The 19,020-nt window shown below is 36.8% G+C and overlaps 4 protein-coding genes and 2 long non-coding RNA genes across 10 annotated transcripts; 5 read left to right on the forward strand and 1 right to left on the reverse strand.

Annotated features, from left to right (window-relative positions):
* The first annotated feature begins 257 nt into the window (after window positions 1–257).
* Window positions 258–2,230, forward strand: LOC106402884. The gene is made up of 4 exons (XR_007324851.1): window positions 258–1,096; window positions 1,352–1,512; window positions 1,747–1,820; window positions 1,964–2,230. It is a non-coding gene; the product is annotated as an uncharacterized LOC106402884 (long non-coding RNA).
* Window positions 2,231–5,485: 3,255 nt separating this feature from the next.
* Window positions 5,486–8,201, reverse strand: LOC125588723. 2 transcript variants are annotated; one of them, XR_007324852.1, is made up of 5 exons: window positions 7,223–8,201; window positions 6,990–7,037; window positions 6,824–6,923; window positions 6,104–6,550; window positions 5,486–5,994 (listed from the first exon to the last, which is right to left on the reverse strand). It is a non-coding gene; the product is annotated as an uncharacterized LOC125588723 (long non-coding RNA). The 2 variants fall into 2 exon arrangements; XR_007324853.1 differs by having other exon boundaries at window positions 6,104–6,923; window positions 7,223–8,200.
* A 488-nt stretch (window positions 8,202–8,689) lies between these two features.
* On the forward strand, window positions 8,690–11,406 carry LOC106389749 (zinc finger CCCH domain-containing protein 55). 3 transcript variants are annotated; one of them, XM_013830087.3, is made up of 9 exons: window positions 8,691–9,495; window positions 9,581–9,712; window positions 9,797–9,976; window positions 10,056–10,150; window positions 10,238–10,480; window positions 10,547–10,631; window positions 10,712–10,817; window positions 10,914–10,943; window positions 11,043–11,406. In XM_013830087.3, exons 1-8 carry the CDS (start codon window positions 8,900–8,902, stop codon window positions 10,938–10,940), a joined length of 1,464 nt encoding a protein of 487 aa, XP_013685541.2. In that variant the 5' UTR covers window positions 8,691–8,899; the 3' UTR covers window positions 10,941–10,943; window positions 11,043–11,406. The 3 variants fall into 3 exon arrangements, with proteins under 3 accessions (XP_013685543.2, XP_013685541.2, XP_048616390.1); XM_048760433.1 differs by having other exon boundaries at window positions 8,692–9,495; window positions 10,899–10,943; XM_013830089.3 differs by lacking the exon at window positions 10,914–10,943 and having other exon boundaries at window positions 8,690–9,495.
* Window positions 11,407–11,458: 52 nt separating this feature from the next.
* LOC106384633 lies at window positions 11,459–14,070 on the forward strand. The gene has a single exon (XM_048760432.1). It carries the CDS (start codon window positions 11,676–11,678, stop codon window positions 13,899–13,901), a length of 2,226 nt encoding a protein of 741 aa, XP_048616389.1. The 5' UTR covers window positions 11,459–11,675; the 3' UTR covers window positions 13,902–14,070.
* A 49-nt stretch (window positions 14,071–14,119) lies between these two features.
* Window positions 14,120–17,527, forward strand: LOC125575010. The gene is made up of 2 exons (XM_048760431.1): window positions 14,120–14,351; window positions 14,606–17,527. The coding sequence occupies exon 2, from the start codon at window positions 14,620–14,622 to the stop codon at window positions 17,311–17,313; it is 2,694 nt and encodes an 897-aa protein (XP_048616388.1). The 5' UTR covers window positions 14,120–14,351; window positions 14,606–14,619; the 3' UTR covers window positions 17,314–17,527.
* Window positions 17,528–17,768: 241 nt separating this feature from the next.
* On the forward strand, window positions 17,769–18,542 carry LOC106389750 (zinc finger CCCH domain-containing protein 55). 2 transcript variants are annotated; one of them, XM_048760435.1, is made up of 4 exons: window positions 17,769–17,936; window positions 18,014–18,111; window positions 18,198–18,329; window positions 18,406–18,542. In XM_048760435.1, the coding sequence occupies exons 1-4, from the start codon at window positions 17,806–17,808 to the stop codon at window positions 18,450–18,452; spliced, it is 408 nt and encodes a 135-aa protein (XP_048616392.1). In that variant the 5' UTR covers window positions 17,769–17,805; the 3' UTR covers window positions 18,453–18,542. The 2 variants fall into 2 exon arrangements, with proteins under 2 accessions (XP_048616392.1, XP_048616391.1); XM_048760434.1 differs by having other exon boundaries at window positions 18,198–18,542.
* The last annotated feature ends 478 nt before the right edge of the window (window positions 18,543–19,020 follow it).

Here is a 19,020-nt window from a genome sequence, read left to right on the forward strand (position 1 = left end):
AGGAGTTTAAATCTTTTCGTGGTATTAAATGCACGTCTCAATAATTTAACTTGATTATGAGATTATCTATATATATATATATATATTTATCTATCTATATATATAAAAGAAGGTTTGGATCCTTCCCAGGCTATTTACGTCAGCTGACAGGTCACAAATTCGCTTCGCGTGATACTGTTCCGACACGTATGAAACGCATCGTTTCATTAACATGCACTTATCATAATTGCGGGCTTCGCTTTGGGCTTTATGTCGTGCGTACGTTTGCGACCCATCGACCACAAATGTCGAAGGAAACCCTAATCAGTTGCGATGCGAAACCTTCGTGTTCTTCGTTTCTCTTCGATCGGCAGACGGTGATGTATGGTTTTGAGAGATTGGAAAGCTATAACGGTGCGTAACGAAGAACACGTATATTAATAAAGGTAACATACATCACCATATCTCCAAAAGGCTATAAAAAGGCTAGCTTCCCATCTCTCAAAACCATACATCACCATATCTCCAAAATTTTCAATCTTTCCTTCATTTCTCGCATACCCATCTCCAAAAATCTCAGCTTGAACTGGATGATGTTAATCGATTGCTGATTAACTTTCCCTCACTTTGATTTTTTTTCCTGTTAACCCGCCATGGCCGCAAGCTTTGAGGTCAAAGACCTCCAGAAAAACCGCTTCACTCACCCTCTCTCGCTTTCAATACTTCATCTTGAACCGTTTCCACGCCGCGACTCCAACCACCACCGTAACAAGATCTCTTCTCTCAAGCCTACGGGAGGAGAGAGAGAGAGAGGTGTTAAGCTACGAATTGAGGTGCAGAGAAGGTGAACGGTGTAAAGTCTGCTCTTTTGTGCTCTCAAGGAGACCCCCCGGATCTCTGGCAGCCTCCCGGAGATGGAGTTTCCCTTTGGGTTAATCCCGGTCGTGGCGGTGGTAGAACAGGGTCGGATTCGAAAGAGAATTCTTGGTGTGTATTATATTTCAGTCAAATGTCATTCATGTTATGAATCTGAGCTTCAAGACACTAATGAGATCATGAGAGTTTGAAGAAGTATTTAATAGACCTGGTGAACCAAGGAAAGATTCTGAGTGTGAAGGTAAGCCTTTTTTTTCATTGCTGACACATGGATGAATGATTTGCTTTTAACCATGACTCTGTTTTAGTGTTTTTTTTTTAATTTTAATCCATATAAGCAGATAATAAAGTGTGTAAGGAATGTGAAAAATGTTTCAAGCGGTTATAGTTTTGTAGAATTCGACTCAGAGATGTACATGTGTATAATAGTTGTCTCTTTGAAACTGCGAGTTGATTGGATTTAATATCACAGCAACTCATTTCTGTTTGATTTCAGGGAGCTTCTCTGGATGGGCTTGCCTTAAAGTTAAAATTTTCTGAACGCAAATGGAGAGTGACGGTTGGGAAAGATTCAGAAAATCCTCAACAAAGCTACATGTGAAAAGTTAGCTGTTGAGGCAACCAAGAAAGAACTAAGACAATCAGTCCATTTGGCAGGTAACAGCGCACTTACTGAAGTTCTGGTCTTATGCATCGTTTCGGTTTATGACTATCTTTATAAATAATTTACAACAGCTACACGGGGATGTGACATTAGCCTCTGTCAGAATTAAAACTATTGTTAGATTTACTATTCCGAGCAAGATCAACCACAATCATTTACGTTTTGTTGTTTATGTGAATTGAGGGTCTCAGACTTACAAAGAGGAATATATGCTGGACATTATACAGGTTATGGTTCTGTTTAGTTCATGGCAAAACACGAAAAAGCATTGTCGAGCACCCATTTCCACCTACGTCATTTGGTAAGCCTTATGTTGCACTCTTCTCTCTCTCTCTCTCTCTCTCTCTCTCTCTCTCTCTCTCTCTCTCTCTCTCTCTCTCTCTCTCTCTCATATCCTCAACCATCTTTATTTAGATGCATTATCTTTATTTACCATGTTTGCAGGTCATTCAGTGGGCTAAAGAGGGAGAGTAGCCACACGCATTCTGTTGAAAATGTTGTGTTGACCAGAGTGTAATAAGTCTCCACTTTGATTGATACTCCATGCTTAAATGATTAAAAAAATGATATTTCTACAGACTTTCTAGAGTGCAGGCTTTTTTTTTGAGAAAAGATGTAGACTTTCTAGAGTGTAGTTTGCAAATGTCTGAACTTTGTCACCCTATGTAAATGGTTACAACAAAAGCTTCAAATGGTTCGATTTTGAGAAAAGAGGTTTTCAAACAAGATAGAAAAAATGACAAAAGGAACACTGAGCACAACTATAAATTAAGTCAAATAATTTCCAGCAATAGCCTTTTTCAGAAAAAAAAAAAATAATTTCCAACAAAACATTTGTCGGACTACAACAATCACAACAATTATTACATACAGATTCTACACGTCCAACGGGATTAAATCACAGAGCAAACAATATATTTAATTTTATCTTACACTTTATTCAACTAATTCTAAATATTATGTATCAATCACGTAACCTGGCTCAAAAAATAAAGAAAAACAGGTCTAATTTGATATCTGGTTTGGTGTCAGTTTCGTGTTTCTCGATCAATAAAATTTAAAAAATTTGACAGAGAATTTGAGACAATTTAGGGTTTAGTAAACATTATATAATCAAAGAAAAAAAATCTTAAAGTATCTCCACATCCAAAATAAGATGTTAGAAATCAGACTTCAACCATCGTATGGATGAATCAGATGCAAACGAAGGTGAGAATGAAAATGTGTTTCTACTAAACAAAAACTAACTGGGTTTCACTATCTCATGTGTCCACCTAACTTAATACTTTTACAAGGAGGTTACACTTGGCGTCTTTTAAAAACCTTAAATAATTAACATTCAATTGTATCTTTGTGGGCTTCTCTACCATTCATGAATTTTGCTCCATTCTGAAGCTCCCATCTTCTCCAATCTGAAACCACAAGTTTGAACTTGAATTCTAAAGCGTCAAAGAATCAAGCATAAAAAAATCAAACGCAACTCTGGTAAAAAAAGATGAACGAATGATACTTTTGAAACATAAAACAAACATGAACCTGATTTGTAAGGCAGTAAAGGATCAGACTGATCAAAACGTTCACTCTTGGAAGGAAAAAGATTGACACTTTTATTTTGAAACATACAGAATTCTTACAATGAAGAAGATGTGTTTAAGAGAGGTTCTCTTTGAGTGGCTGGAACAAGAACCTACGGAGAAACCTTGCAACGCAATCTCCCTTGGCTCCAGCGACCAGCGGCCGTCTTGGGGGCAGACGTTGATGAAAATGGCAACAATGAAAACGGTGATACAAGCCAAGACGATGGCCAGAGTTAGCCCGTCCACTGGGTGTTCCCTCTGTTCTTCCTACTCGGCATTGTTTCTTCTCTGGTCTTATCGCAAACAAAACATACCGTTTAATGAATCAATAGATCAAAGATAATAGATTAAGAGAGATAACCATTAGAGATTAAAACATAACTCTGTAACCTGTAATTCTTTTTGAATTTTTTAAAACGTTAAACAGTGGAATCAAATATTCCAGTTACATAAATTATGATTCTAGCTTCCGTTTATAAGATTTTAGCTTTTTGTTAATCTAAGTTTGTGATTTTGTTCCCTGATTTACGAGATATATTTACCACATTCTATTTTGTTTGTTTACTTCCAACGACAAAGATATTTTGTTACAAACGTTAATCGTGAGGATTTTTCCGAAACAACAAAAAAAAAACTATTTTTTTATCTAAAAAGCTGATAATGATAATAATAATAAAGATATCACTCGAGACTGAATCATAGCATGCCTTTTTAAGCTTTCATGATATCAAATTATTTGAAACTAGTGGTTTTCCGGCGCTACGCGCCGGGTTCTTGTATGTTTTATCTCGTAATGAATTTACAATTTATTTTATAGTATTAATAAAGAAACTATTTTCAAAAATATGAAGATGAAAATATGTTGAAAAAATGATATTTTTCGATCCATTTGATAGTGGTAAACGACTACAATGTATTAATTTGTTTAGAAGTTGCTAAGGTCATAAAGAATAACATAACTAATTGATATAATTAAAGTTAGAGAAATAGTTGATAGTCATTACAAAGTAAATTTTAGTTTGAAAATGAATAATGTAAATGCATGGTTTTTGTGATAATCTACTTAAATAGTAACGATCTTTGCATACTTTGTTCATGTCAGCGATGTGGCAATTTGTTAGGAACTTTATTATGACCGTATTGGTTAAACACTTTGTCTTTAAGGGGATCCTGAATCTAGTAAGTTAATTCTTAATCATGCTCCAAGATTTTTATTTATTATGTGTAAACTGTTGAATCATTTACTCATTTTTATCATCTTATCAGTTGAAACTGTTTCATATTTTGATATCTAGCTCCAAATTTTATTTCAAAAACTAAATTTAGTAATAGAATTATTGTGATAGTTTTTATGAGAATATATTTTAACAGTGTAAGTCTTTTGATTTGTTTATTATTTTATTATTATCTTTGTAAAATTATATTATATTGCGTCTCTCATTTATATTATATGAATATACATTTTGTTTTCATAATAGTATTTTATTTGTATTTTGAGGACTTTCCGAAATTCATGACATAACTTTTTCCTTTATTTTACATATTTTTTTTGTTCTTGTGTTTATTTTTGAGGTATATACTTTTCCTTTTTAGAAAAGACTCATATTTTAAAAAATAACATATATTTTAGAAAGATACATTTTTACACTTACAATACATTGTTTATTTTAAATTTCACAGTTCAAAAACAAATTGTTTTTTTTAATTATATTGATTAAAAGTTCTGGGATATAGTTTATTACAGATTAATATGTCAATAATAAATATTTAATATTTTATTAATATGGGTGAAAATAATAAAACTTACATTTAAAAAAAAACAGAAAGAGTATATCTTTTGGTTTTTGAATATTTTTATTAAAAGATTATTTGATTGTATTCTACTTTAGTTTTGTTTTTCATCAATTTCTTGTTAATTTCCTTTAATTTCATTTGATGATCATTAAAAGACAATATCGTAAAAAAATCCCTAAGTTTTATTCTAAGCTGCCTATTTATTTAGATATTTATGTGTTTTTCTTATTTTTGTGTGTTTTGGGTTATATAGTATATTTTCATCAAAATTTATTGTTATATATATATTTTTTAGATTTCTTATTTTTTTGGAAATCTTTTTGATTATTTATTAATTAATCTTTAGTTGTGCTTCTCCTTGTGGATAACCCCTAATACAAAAGTAAATAAGAAAATATTGTAAACTATCATAAAATGTTGTAGTTTTTTAACTTTGAAATGTTGTAGATTATTTCAACTTTAACTAAAAAAGAGTTGATCGCCTTGAAATTTACACCGGTCACGGCTTACCCTGATTGCTTTACATTACAGTAAAAAAAATTGTTACTGCGAAAATGTTTCACGCAAAAAAAATTAAATAATAGAACAGTCAGAAAACTAAAATGCAGAGAAATAGTCATCATTTGTTAATGGCTGCATCTTGTTTTTTCTCAGACTATAAAACAAATATTTTTTACAAGCAACTTGCCCCAGTATCTATCTAATTTCACAATATATAACATATTTTTAACCTGCAAAAATTCTCCAGCTAAAGAATTATTTGTTACAGAAAAACAGAAGCCATTTTCTTACATCATCATCCTCAAGAACCTGACTCATCTCTATCTTACACCTAACTACTAACTCGGGTCCATTACCAGCGATTTTCTCGGAGTTAAGGAATCTCAAAGTTCTTGATATTTCCAACAATGAACTCAAGGGAAGCATCCCAGCCTCTCTTTCAGGTTTGACCAGACTTAGAGTCTTGAACCTTGCAAATAAGTCATTCTCAGGGGAAATTCCCATGATGATCTTCCAAAAACTGAGGCAAATCACGCCCGTCGCATAAATAGTTCACCCGCCAATGATAGCTTACGTGTGCATCACAACACTTGATTAAGCTCTCTATTATTCATCCAGAATAGAAAAAACGCAAAAGAAAAATAAAATATCAGCGGTGGAAGCAATCAAGTTAACTTTAATGCAGTTTAATGTTCACAGATCATTTTTTTACCTGCAGTCACGTTTCTTGCTCTCTCTGTCTCTCTCTCTTTAGTCTTCCATCATTCTGCAGGAAAGAACAACGTACAAAAAGATAACTTTTGTTTCTGAAAGATCAAAGATGCTGCTTTAATATGCACTCGCATGTCTTTCAGATGTATAACAAAGATGCAAAAGAAGATGTTGTGGACACTGATCACTCTGCTCTTGTTCATACCCCTACTCACCCAAAGTATTTGGAAAATCCGACTACAACACCATATAGAACTGCTGAAAACAATATCTGTTGCCTGGTGATGGAGCTGCCAGAAAGATAAAGGGAGGTTCTGTTGCTCTTCTTTATTTATCAGTGTAATCCTCCCTCTTGAAATATATGATCAAATTGCCTTAAATGCAATCAAATGTTGCCTTCGTCCATCTAACAGTTTGAAAGTCTCAACACTCTCAACTAAGAGCATACCTAACATAACAAATAAAAGGAAACTGAACCCCATATAGATTTAAATCTCCTCGCTTAATTAGATCAATGATCCACGTGGAGTTCAAACGGCCACATCAACACCATAAGAAACAGATTCAGAACACAATGTTGCTTAACGTCATGAATTCTTGCAATCACATATGTTGTCATACACTGAAAAGTTCTCTACTGATATCAATGGTAGATAGTATTTTGTAAGCTTCAGCTTAAGGATAAATATGAGTAAAGAAAGTGAAGCAAAGCCATACATACCTTAGCGCTAGCATGGACAACTCTGAAGTTATGTAACCGTGATTTCTCGTCCTTAGGTTATGAAGCTTCTGATTCTTGCAACGGCTACACGAATTGCATCCTGCAAAATTAGAATGTAAGTTGTTATTATGTCTAAGCATGTAATAAACAATTAAAGGGAAGGTACCTGAGCTTAAGAATCAGATCCCAACATCGTCCATAGCTTTCCTTGTGCCTATTTATTCCTTGCAATCATTAATCCCATCCAACACATACATGATATCTAAAATTTAAATCTAGCACCACCATAGAAGAAATCAGGCTTACAAATCCAATGAGCAAGCCTGACAGAATGAATGTTTTCAATATTTGAATGAAAAGGACGAAGCGTTGTAATGATAGTAACACAGTAGGAACAACCTTATCATCCAAGAGTAGTCCCACCTTACTTCATATTCCTAGCTTCCCAAAAGCAGAGAAGGCGGATGACAACGACCTGAGAACAACGTCTGGGATTCAAATAGGAAAGCGATAGCTGGGAAGCGGCCATGACTACTGGATGCTTGTCAGAGTATGAGGAGAGGAAGGGTGTAATGAATCTGTGAAAACGATCGACAGGGAGGTGGCTATTTAGAGGTGTTTGATTATGAAGAAGCTGAAGCAGAGGGTGGTGGGGCAATTACTAAGACGTCGTGGATGCATCCGATTAGTGTGAGTTAATGTGAATGTAAATGTCGAGCTCTTAATGCTAAACCTAAGCGTTACTATGCCATTTTTGCAGAGGAACTCGAAATTAGGGTAGGAAGAAGACGACGATGTAGGCCAAATACTAAGATTCAATATTAAAAATAACAGGCCCACGAAAAGACCCGTAAATGTTAATAAAAATTGTAGATTTCTTGAGGTGCCACGTGTCCTCAATTGCCCCTCCTTCTCTGATGATGTGGAAGAAGGAGGAGAGACTAAACTCTACTTTATTGTATAAGATTATTTTATCAGTTAACAATTAAGATACTACTATATCATATTTTGGTTTGTATACATACTAATACTGCTCCATGTCTTTGATGATAATCATCACTGTTTCATTTGTTCACATTGAATCATTCTACTTGAACATTGCTTTCTAATCTTACCCAACAAAACAAATCTAGGAAAAATTATTATTTCAATTCATACATTTATTTTACCTGATTTAAGAATACCAATAAATATTTTTCAAAATAGCATTTGAGTGAAAATGTAATACATTTTTTTTAATTTTTTTTGTTTACAGTAGAACCTCTATAAATTAATACTCGATAAATTAATAATCTCCATAAATTAATAAATTTTGTCGGTTTCAACTTGAACCGGTGTAAAAAATGACACAAATCGATAAAATAATAAGATAATAATATTTTTAAAACTCCTATGTAAATATATAGTCCCATTAAAATCATAAATTAATAATCTATCTCTATATATATTTTATATAAGTATAAACTAAACATTATATTGTTGGTTTTATATTCACAATAAAAATACTTATATTTTTCTTAATATTTTAATATATTTTGATAATATTTAGTAAAATTATATCGAAAACTACATAACAATTATATGAAACATAAAAATATACACCAAATAAGATAATAAAATAATATGAAAGTCAAATTTCTAAAATTTAAATAATTTACATATGGTAAAATCAAATATTTTCTTGTTTTATTAATAAAAATATTCAAAAATAGAAAAAAATCTAAAATAGGAAACTTTTGTAAATTAATATCTTTATAAATTAATAAAATTTTAAAGTCCCAACATTATTAATTTATAGAGGTTCTCTTGTATTTAATTTTTTTTTTTAACCATAGGAAAGCTACTTTATCCAAGAAAAGGGGAAGAAGAGGGTTGATTCCTAATTCCTATTTATGCTGATACTCCCTAAATCGCAATTTAACGCTAATTAACCAAAAGGAAAGGCAAAAAGTAAAGTTATATAATCTTTTTCATTATAATCCCGCTCGTTACCATTCTCCGAGGCAAATCAAGAGAAGAGTCTCCTTTTTCATCATCCCCTGAGAGAAAAGAACAAAATCAAAAACTTTTCCGGCCATGGATCCCGACGATCCCACTTCCATAATCTTCAAAAAGATCAGAACTTTAGAACCAGACAACGCCCCCAAACTCATTGGCTACTTTCTATTGCAAGACATGGAACAAACCGATTTGATTCGTCTTGCTTTTGGTCCCGACACTCTCTTACAGACTTTCTGTCGTCAAGCCAAATCCGTTTTAGGTCTTTCCTCAAACGGAAACCATATCTCGAGACCCCATCACCACCAGCCATTGTCTCAGTCTTCTCCAAGTAATGGGTTCTTCGACTTCTCTAGAAACCCTAACCCTAACTTCGATTCTAGCCCATTTCGTGACGGCGAGGAGCAACAGTTAAGCAATCGCTTGTCGTTTCCCGACGAAGAGGATCCGTTTGCTAGTTTGCACAAGAGGAGTTTCTCTGCAGACGGCGAACCAGAGGAACCAGGGTTTGGAGTTGGAGGAGGAGGAGCCGGTTATCGGTTTCCACAGACCGGTTTAGTTGATTGGTTCGATTCATCTGGTGTTGAGAGTGGCTACGTTTGCTTACAGAGAGAGGGGATGATGAGGATGAAGTTAGCTCAGCAACAGAGAATGGCTCAGCTCATGGCGCTAAGGTAAAGTTTGAATCTTTTTGATCTGTGTTTGTGAAAGACTCTGACTTTACAAGAAATAATGTTTTTTTTTCTTTGTTTCTTGCAGACAAGGAGAAGAAAGTGGTTACTATTACAGTCCAAGTGGGCATGAGAGAGATGACTCAGTCTCTAGACAGATCTACTTGACATTTCCATCTGAAAGCTCATTCACTGATGCAGACGTCTCCTCTTATTTCAGGTAATGTTAAGAGAGAATCATCAAGCCATCATTGTTTATTTGTTTGTTGTTGACAGAGTGATGGCATCTTCTTTGAATTTATAGTGACTTTGGAGCTGTGGAAGATGTGAGGATACCATATCAGCAGCAAAGGATGTATGGGTTTGTTACTTTCTCTAATGCTGAAACTGTGAGGATCGTATTGGCTCGAGGCAACCCTCATTTCATCTGTGACTCACGTGTGCTTGTTAAACCGTACAAGGAGAAAGGAAAGATCCTTCAAAAGTAATGTACCTTGATCCCTCTTTGTGTCTTTTAGTCTGTTTTGGGTTTGTTTACTTATTATGGTTTGGTGAAATGATAGCAAGTGGCAACAGCAGCAACTTCAGCAGCTGTTGGAGAGAGGGAACTACTCTCCTTCAAGTCCTTCTGAAATGAATCTCTATGAATGTCACCTGGGTTAGTTTCTGTGTTGAGTTAAGAATTGTATTTTTTGTTTCTTTCTTTACTGAGATTGTAACTCTTCAGTTGTCTTTTCATTACCAGGTCCAAGGATGTTTTCAAGGAACACACAAGAGATTATGAGAAGGAAAGCTGATGCACAACATGCCATTGAAGTAGAACTCCAAAGAAGAAGGTTCTTGGCTCTGCAATTGCCTGGGAGGGAGAATGAGTCTGTTCATCATCTCCAGCGTAGTCTTTCTATCGGCTCTCCTTCTCATCTCCCACCTCGGTTCAACCATAGTCTTCTCTTTCAACCAGAAAGCAGCATGGAAGAAACCACAGAAGGTTGTTCTTGTTGACCTTTTAAGCTTTCTTTTCTCGGCCTTCATTGATGATCTTTTTTCTTGGCAGGTGATAGTGATAGAGGTGAAAGCCATCTTCATCTAGTACCAAACAACAACAAAGTATGCGGATACAGTAACGAGTTCCACAACAGGTAAACGAGTGATTTGAATTAAGGCCTAAATAAGCTACTTCATTAGTTCTTACACACGTTCTTATTTATCATTTCTCAAGGCAAGAGACAAGTCCGGAGAATACTCTTCCTGATAGCTTGTTTGGTTTCCCTATTAAGTCTGAAGAAACACTCCAAACTGAGTCTGATACCAAAGCAGAGGAATGGGTATGTTCAACCTAAACTCAGATAGTATCTCATAACAAAATAGCATATTCTCTAAACCCAAACCATCTTTTACCTTTTCAGGCTCACTCACTATAGGTAGAAAGAAACAAGTGTACTGATTGAAAGGTGAGCAATTACGCCATGAAGTAACTTGAAACTCCTATAAAACTGTTACCTTTTGTTGCTTAACTTCATTTGTTTTTTTTTTTCTTGTTTTGAGTGCAGAGAGGTAAAGACTGATAAAAGATGGAAGTAGAAAAGAAATTGTGTATATATACCAAAGCTTAAGAGGGGTTTTTAACATGGAAACACAAGAGAAAAGGTTAAAGAGATCAGTCAAGCTTTAGGATATTATGTAATCAACAAAAAGCTATTATGACTAACCTCAGACAACATATGGAGGATGATCGGATCAACACAGTAACTGGAACTCTAATTAGATTTTCTTTTAGTTTTTTTGGGTCCTAGTTCTAGTGATGGGCAAAAGCTGCATCTGTTAGTTTTTACCATGATTGTATAAGATACGTGTGCTTTCTTGGAACTCACTTTCAAAAAAGGGTCAGTGGCACAATTCACAAAGCCTTGAGGATAAAGGTTGAACCTTTAAGACTCTAATTTGACGCTTTAGCCCAACTTAACTGAACCGGAAATGTCCAAACCGAGATTTGATATTAACTTGATTGGTATTGAAGATTTAACAATGAATTTGAACCAATTTAATTTATCAGGTTAAATAAAATGCTCCCTTATGAAATAAATAAATCTTTTTTTTTGTGTTCATTTAATTGAGTTCCTCTCAAGTTACCATATAAGGATTCAGGTGTAGAAAAAGAGAAAGAAGAAAACTTTAATCATCTTATGGATTCAAGTGTAGAAAGAACGAGAGATCCTTGCTGCTTGATGAAAACCCATTTCCTGAAACCTTACGTAACCTCCATTGACGGTCCTGTGGCCGAGCTTCCTCGTCGTCGTCGTGTCTCTGTTTCTTCATCAGACGTAAAGGTTCCGTCTTTGAGGAGTTTCGGCAATGGGGCTGGGTCTACAGATCGTAATTTCATATCCTGGATGCGAAAGATGGAAGCTTTACACGAACCCACTTGGAGAAAAGCTGGGATCTTTGAAGCTATCAAGGCATCTACATTCAAAATCAGTAAAAACCCATCTTTGATTCAAGCCCTAGTTGATAAATGGTGTCCTGAGACCAAATCATTCGTCTTCCCTTGGGGTGAAGCAACGATAACGCTAGAGGATGTGATGGTTCTTCTAGGGTTTTCAGTTTTGGGTTCTTCTGTTTTCGCCTCTGTGGAAAGCTCAGAGATGAGAGATGCCGTGAAGAAGCTGGAGAAAGCAAGGACAAAGATTATGGGGGGCAAAGGTGGGCAAGTGAGACAGTCACAATGGACTTTGCGTTTCGGAGACAGAGATGATCCGTTGGAGCATGAAGCTTTTCTTGCCATGTGGCTTTCTCATTTGGTGTTTCCACATATGTCTCGCCGCTCTATTTCAAGACATGTGTTCCCAGTTGCTGTCCGTTTAGCTAGAGGGGAAAGGGTTGCTCTTGCTCCTGCGGTTCTCGCTAGCGTGTACAGAGATTTAGGTGCCATTACAGGAGATGAGTCTTATCATCCCAAGTCTCTGTTGAAGTTAGTTCAAGTGTGGACTTGGGAGAGGTTCAAGAACGTGAGACCAAAAGCTAAGGAGATACCTAAAGGGGAGCCGAGAATCTCTCGGTGGGACGGTTTGCAGAAGAAGTATGAGAATGTGAGATTGAGTCTTGATGATTTCGAGTGGCGTCCATATACTAAACCATTACAGAATTGGAACCCTCTTAGGTTTTACGTTGAGGAAGCTATGTGGGTGAATGTTGATAACAGTCTTGATGATGAGTTTGTTGCGTTTGCTAGATGTGTGAGGAGTTCTCAGCTTGTTGGGATTGGTTTTGTAGAGGATTATTATCCGAATCGAGTGGCGATGCAGTTCGGGTTTAGTCAAGATCTTCCTGGTTTGGTTACTCGTCATAGCAGTGACTACACAGAGAAGGAAGCATGGGATGATTACAATAAGTCTCTTGTTGGTTTGAAGCTGTACATGCCTTCTCGTCTTGCTGCAGGTTCTGTTACTATGAGATACCGAGATTGGTGGGTGAAATCAGTTTCACAGTTTCTTGGTTTTGAGGAGTCAAATGAAACTTTTGGTGCAAGCAATGCTGGTGATGATGGTGCTTTTCCTGAGGCACAGCCTCTAAGTGAAGTTCTTCAGAAGTTGGGAGAAGGGTTTCCTGCAAAACTCAAGCGACCTAGGAAACTTAGAATAGCGAGACGTATGGGATCAGTTTCAGTAGAAATGCCACTTAGTGAGTTGTTTCACAAGGAGTTAGCGAAGAGGACAAGTGAGAATTTGAGAGGCAGGCGAGCTCGTGAGGGTGATGATGATAATGGTATGGATTCTTATGATGATATTACCATTTCTCAGCTGGTAAAATGTAGAAAGAAAGATGGAGGAGATGGTTCTGGATCACTTGGAATCAGGAGGAGAGATAAGGATGATAACAATGATTCACAAACCTGTGTTGATGAAGTTGATGTAAGGAAAAGTAATGATCCAGAGATGAAGAAGACTCTGGTCGAAGATGTAGGAGACACTTCTGAATCACTTGGAATCAGGAGGAGAGATAAGGAGTATAAAAAGTACTCAAGGATTTCTCAAGAGCTTGCTTCTAAAGATGATGAAGCTGTAGCACCACAAGTTATAGAGCCACAGAATGATGAAGAAGAAACTAGAAGTGAAGCAGTGGAGACTGTGGTTATGATCCCATGTATTGGTGACACTGTTCTGTCACCAATGAAGGCAGGAGAAACCTGTGTTGATGTAAATAGAAGTGAAGCAGTGGAGACTGTGGTTGATCCTGGAACCAAGGAAGCAGAGTGTTTGCTTCATGATGAAAGACTGAAACATAGAAAGCTTACAACAGAGGAGCTAGCATTGAACCTAGAGGCACGTTTTATGAAGGTGGAGAATACTTTGGCAACAATTAGAAATTGGATAACCAAAAGAAACCATATCCAAACTGGACTTTCTGCTTAAGTTAATCATGTCAAAAACCTTAAGATCAGAAAGAATAAAACAACGTCACATATCACTCTTTTGCATAATCTTATGAACTTTAACTTAGCTTTATGATGTTACGTGTGTATTTAGTTTAGTACTATTTGAAATATATAATCAAAAATGTTAAATGAATATTTTTTTTGTTTTTGTGTGTACCGATGATGAGAGACCTTTCATATCTTTCCATTTACCTTAAAAAAGGCACTGCTTCACACTGCAACTTTCAGAATTAAAAAAAAAAATTAGAAAAGAAGAGACCTCTCTCTCATTATCTTTTTTTTCTTGGGTTTAGGGTTCCAACAAGTTAAGCTTTTTCAGAAAGGCAAAACACACAAAATCTCTGAACCAGTTCCGAGCTCAACATTTTGTCATCTTCACTGTATTTCTCAACAAGCCAAGCTTCTTCTCTGTTTCTCTCACGTAAAGGTATCTTCTTTTGAACTCTTAGGGAAACTTGGTACTCGTTTTGTGTGGGATTTGCATTCCCTTCCTAGATATTGTCTGTGTAAGGCTTAAAGAGCAGTAAAGTTAGAATCTTGTGTTGGATCTGACTGACTGATGCAAATAGGTTCTCTGTTTTGCTAACTTGTAAAGTTTGTTGCTTTATTTATTACATCAGTTCAAAAGTTAGACTTGTTATTTGCTCTTAACCTCCTCTGTTTTCTTTGTGTGATCTTCAGCATTTGAACAACTCATGGCTCCACCCTCTCAGAACATTCCACTTCCTAGTCTCACCTCCACTGATGAATCCAAACTTGACTTAAAGGCTCTGTCTTTGAGTGTTTCCTTCCATGGGTGGAGAGAGGCGAACTCAGCTTTCAAGTCATGGGCTATAAAAATGTCATCTTTACACAGACCCACATGGAGAAAAGCTGGGATCTTCGAAGCAGTCATGGCATCTACCAAAGGACTCAACAAAGACACAGATCTCCTTCTGGGTATCGCTGAGAGATGGTGTCCCGACACCAATACCTTCCTCTTCCCTTGGGGTGAAGCAACCATCACACTTGAAGACGTTATGGTACTTCTAGGTTTCTCTGTTTTGGGCTCACCGTATTTTACTCCTCTGGATAGCTCGGGAGAGGAGATTCTGAGGACACTGGAGGAAGAATGGGTCAAGATTAGGAAAGGTAGTTCAGCCCATTTGGTAACTAAACTCCAATGGATGGGAAGATTCATGGGCACTAGGGGTGAGCTTGAGCATGCGGCTTTCCTTGGGTTGTGGCTAAGCTACTTTGTGTTACCAACAAGGTATTGCCATGTTGACCAAGCTGTTTTGTCCATAGCTATTCATCTCTCTAGAGGTACTAGGATTGCTCTTGCTCCTCCTGTTCTTGCTCACCTGTATGCTGACTTGAGTCTCTTGAAAGAGCACATCAGAGGTTTCAAGACAGTGATGTTAAACGACAAAGTTGAGCTGAGTGCCTTGTTTAAGTTGGTTCAAGTTTGGACATGGGAGAGGTTCAGGGAGCTACGTCCCAACAACACTAATCCGTTGCGGCAAGGTGAGCCAAGGTTGGCTCTTTGGGATGAAGCGAAACCAAGGAAAACAAAGAGGCATGTGAGGATGAGAACAAAGAGAAATGTGAGGGAGATACTGGCAAACTCGAAGATGGAGAGTTTTGAGTGGCGTCCTTACACAAAAGCTGTGAGGAACTGGAACTTTCCTAAGTTTTACCCTGAGAAAGCAATGTCTGTTCCTATTGGTCCTGATCTTGATGAGGAGTTCATCTCCTTTGCTAGATGCATCAAGGTGTCTGAGCTTGTGGGAAAGGATAGTGTGGAATGCTACTTTCCCAACCGAGTGGCTTCACAGTTTGGATTGCTTCAGGATGTTCCTTGTCCTGTTAACCAAAGCAACCTCTTCAAAGAGGCAGCTTGGGATGAGTACAACAAGCCTATTGATGGATTGAGATTGTTCGTCCCTTCTCGTTCTGCATTATCTTATTTTACTTCAGTGTACTGTGAGTGGTGGAGGAAGGGTAAGCGAGCTGTTGAACTAGCTGAATCATTAGGTGATGATGATACATCTAAGCCTGTTCCTTCTGGTTCTAAGAAGTCATTGAAGCGATATAGTAAGGAGGATGAGACTCAAATGGATCGTTATAAGACACAGGTTCCACCAAGAAACATCAGAAGAGGTGATGATGATGCATCTGAGCCTGTTGCTTCTGGTTCTAAGAAGTCAATGAAGCGAGTTTGTACGGAGGATGAGACTCAGATGGATCGTTATAAGACACAGGTTCCACCAAGAAACATCAGAAGAGGTGATGATGATACATCTAAGCCTGTTTCTTCTGGTTCTAAGAAGTCATTGAAGCGAGTTAGTAAGGAGGATGAGACTCAAAAGGATCATTATAAGACACATGTTCCACCAAGAAACATCAGAAGAGGTGATGATGATACATCTGAGCCTGTTGCTTCTGGTGCTAAGAAGTCATTGAAGCGAGTTTATAAAGACGATGAGACACAGGTTCCATCAGAGAAAGATGAGAAAGATGATGGCTTAAGCATTGGTCAAGCAATGAGATTGAGAAGGAAGAAGACAGCTATGCGCCCATCTGATGAAAACCACTCCTTAGATCCTCCTCCTACGGTACTGCCATCAAGAGAAGTGGGTCAAAAGCTGAGAAAAGAGTTTTCTGAAAAACTCAAAAGGTCTAGAGATCTTAGAACACCGACAAATGTGAGATCCAAGATAGTAGAATCTGGTGGATCAGCGTCAAGAGAAGTGCCAAATACTGAGTTGTTTCAGAAGGAGGAAGTAGTGAAGAGGAAGAGTGAGCATTTGGGAGACAAGCGAGCTCGTAACATTACCACAGCTGAGATGGTCATAGACAGAGAGAAAGGTGTAAGAGATGCTTCTGAATCACTTGGGAAAAGAAACAGTGGAAGACTTGAGAGAGAGAACAATGATTCATGGATCCGTCAAAAGATTGATACTAAAGATGAAACTGTAGCACAACAAGAAGAGACGGGGAACAAAGCAGGGAAGAATACGGTTCTGAGCTCAGCTAACGGTAACAACTCCTCAGATCCTCCTCTTGGTGCTAATGGAGGAATAGTTGACACTGTTCTGTCACGACCAGAGACAAGACAAAAGTGTGATGATGAGGTTGGCGTAATTGGAATCAACACTGAGAAAAAGAAGGCTATAGTCGCTGGTGGAAGCAAGGATGAAAAGTGTGTGCTCCATGAAGATGGACAAAACCTGAGATCCAGTGAGGAGGAAGATGATGGTAAAAGTTTGAAGCATACAAACCTTGCAATAGATGAGATATCATTGAGCCTAGAGGCACGTATGATGAAGGTTGAGAAGACTTTGGCAAAGATCAGAGAATGGAAAACCATAGAAACAAACCAGGCCAAGAATGGAATATCTGCTTAGGATCTCAGGCAAACAATGTCACATGTTCTCAACTTTTATGGTGTTTTGCATAATGTTTAGGAACTTTCTTATTAGAGGCAAATCTTTATGACTTTTGGTGTGTTTTGATTTAAGTATGTATTTGGAAGATCTCTCAGTTTGGAGGAGAATCATTACACTTCCGCTTTTGTTCAATTTAACTCTTTTGGGTTTGATCCAAGAAATAGTTTACACATTGTTGTAGAACTTGGAGAGACTGCACTCTCTTACTGATATTCCAAGCAGGCAGGAAAGAGATGATTCAGTCTCTAGACACAGATCTACTTGACATTTCCATCTGAAACCTCCTTCACTGATGAAGACGTCTCCTATTATTTCAGGTAATTAATGTAAGAGAGAATCAAGTCATGATTGTTTCTTTGTTTGTTGTTGACAGTGTGATGGTATCTTCTTTGAATGTGTAGCGACTTTGGAACTGTGGAAGATGTGAGGATACCATATCAGCAGCAAAGGATGTATGGGTTTGTTACTTTCTCTAATGCTGAAACTGTGAGAATCATATTGGCTCGAGGCAACCCTCATTTCATCTGTGACTCACGTGTGCTCGTTAAACCGTACAAGGAGAAAGGAAAGATCCTTCAAAAGTAATGTACTTGATCCCTCTTGTGTCTTTTAGTCTGCTTTGGGTTTGTTTACTTATTATGGTTTGGTGAAACATTAGCAAGTGGCAACAGCAGCATCTTCAACAGCTGTTGGAGACAGGGAGTTATTCTGCTTCTTCAAGTCCTTCTGGAATGGATCTATTTGAATGTCACTTGGGTTAGTTTCTATTTTGAGTTAAAGCGTGTTTTGTTGTTTCTTTCTTTACTGAGATTGTAACTCTTCAGTTGTCTTTTCATTACCAGGACCAAGGATGCTTCCAAGGAACACACAGGAGATGATGAGAATTTCTATCGGCTCTCCTGCTCATCTCCCACCTCGGTTCAACTATAGTCTTCTCTTTCAACCGGAGAGCAGCATGGAAGAAGCCACAGAAGGTTGGCTGTTATTGTTGTTGGCCTCTGCATTTAAGCTTTCTTTTCTCGGTCTTTATTGATGATCATTCCTTACCAGGTGACAGTGATAGAGGTGAAAGCCATCTTCAGCTAGTTTTCTTTTAGTTTTTGGGTCCTAATTCTGGTGACGGTCAAACGCTGCACATGTTAAGTTTACCATGATTGTATAAAATGCATTTGTTTTCTTGGAACTCACTCAAAGAGGTGTCAAAGCCTTGAGGCTAAAGGTTCAACCTCTAAGACCCTTATTGATGCTTTAACCGAACCTATAATACTAAACCGGAAATGTCCAAACCGAAATTTTAGTATTAAATTGATTGGTATTGAATTTCTAACGATGAACTATCTGAACCAATTTATTTGGTAAGGAGGTGTTATTGGTTCATATATTTTAATGGATTTGAAAATACAAGTCAAATCTAGTGTTATTGGTTATGTGATTTTAAAATCCATATTCAAATTCATTGTTATTGGTTATATGATTTTAAAATCTATATTCAAATCAATTGTTATTGGTTTTATGATTTTAAAATAGATTTTAAAATCAGGTGTTATTCAATAATAATAATTTGTTTGAAGATTTGATTTAAAATTAGATTTGAATGGATTTATGAATGATTTTAAGTTAAAAATACAAATGAGCAAACATTGAGTTGAACCTTGATATTTTGAC

The sequence above is a fragment of the Brassica napus genome, chromosome C6 (genome assembly GCF_020379485.1).
Source record: "Brassica napus cultivar Da-Ae chromosome C6, Da-Ae, whole genome shotgun sequence".
Taxonomy (NCBI): domain Eukaryota; kingdom Viridiplantae; phylum Streptophyta; class Magnoliopsida; order Brassicales; family Brassicaceae; genus Brassica; species Brassica napus.

Bases quoted from the DNA above. Each gene is read 5' to 3' on its own strand.
- LOC106389749 (XM_013830087.3), top strand. From the start codon at position 8,900: ATGGATCCCGACGATCCCACTTCCATAATCTTCAAAAAGATCAGAACT. The intron at 9,496-9,580 runs GTAAAGTTTGAA...TGTTTCTTGCAG, and splicing joins GCTCAGCTCATGGCGCTAAG to ACAAGGAGAAGAAAGTGGTT. The intron at 10,818-10,913 runs GTATGTTCAACC...CACTCACTATAG, and splicing joins ATACCAAAGCAGAGGAATGG to GTAGAAAGAAACAAGTGTAC.
- LOC106384633 (XM_048760432.1), top strand. From the start codon at position 11,676: ATGGATTCAAGTGTAGAAAGAACGAGAGATCCTTGCTGCTTGATGAAA.
- LOC125575010 (XM_048760431.1), top strand. From the start codon at position 14,620: ATGGCTCCACCCTCTCAGAACATTCCACTTCCTAGTCTCACCTCCACT.
- LOC106389750 (XM_048760434.1), top strand. From the start codon at position 17,806: ATGTATGGGTTTGTTACTTTCTCTAATGCTGAAACTGTGAGAATCATA. The intron at 17,937-18,013 runs GTAATGTACTTG...GTGAAACATTAG, and splicing joins AAAGGAAAGATCCTTCAAAA to CAAGTGGCAACAGCAGCATC. The intron at 18,112-18,197 runs GTTAGTTTCTAT...TTTCATTACCAG, and splicing joins TCTATTTGAATGTCACTTGG to GACCAAGGATGCTTCCAAGG.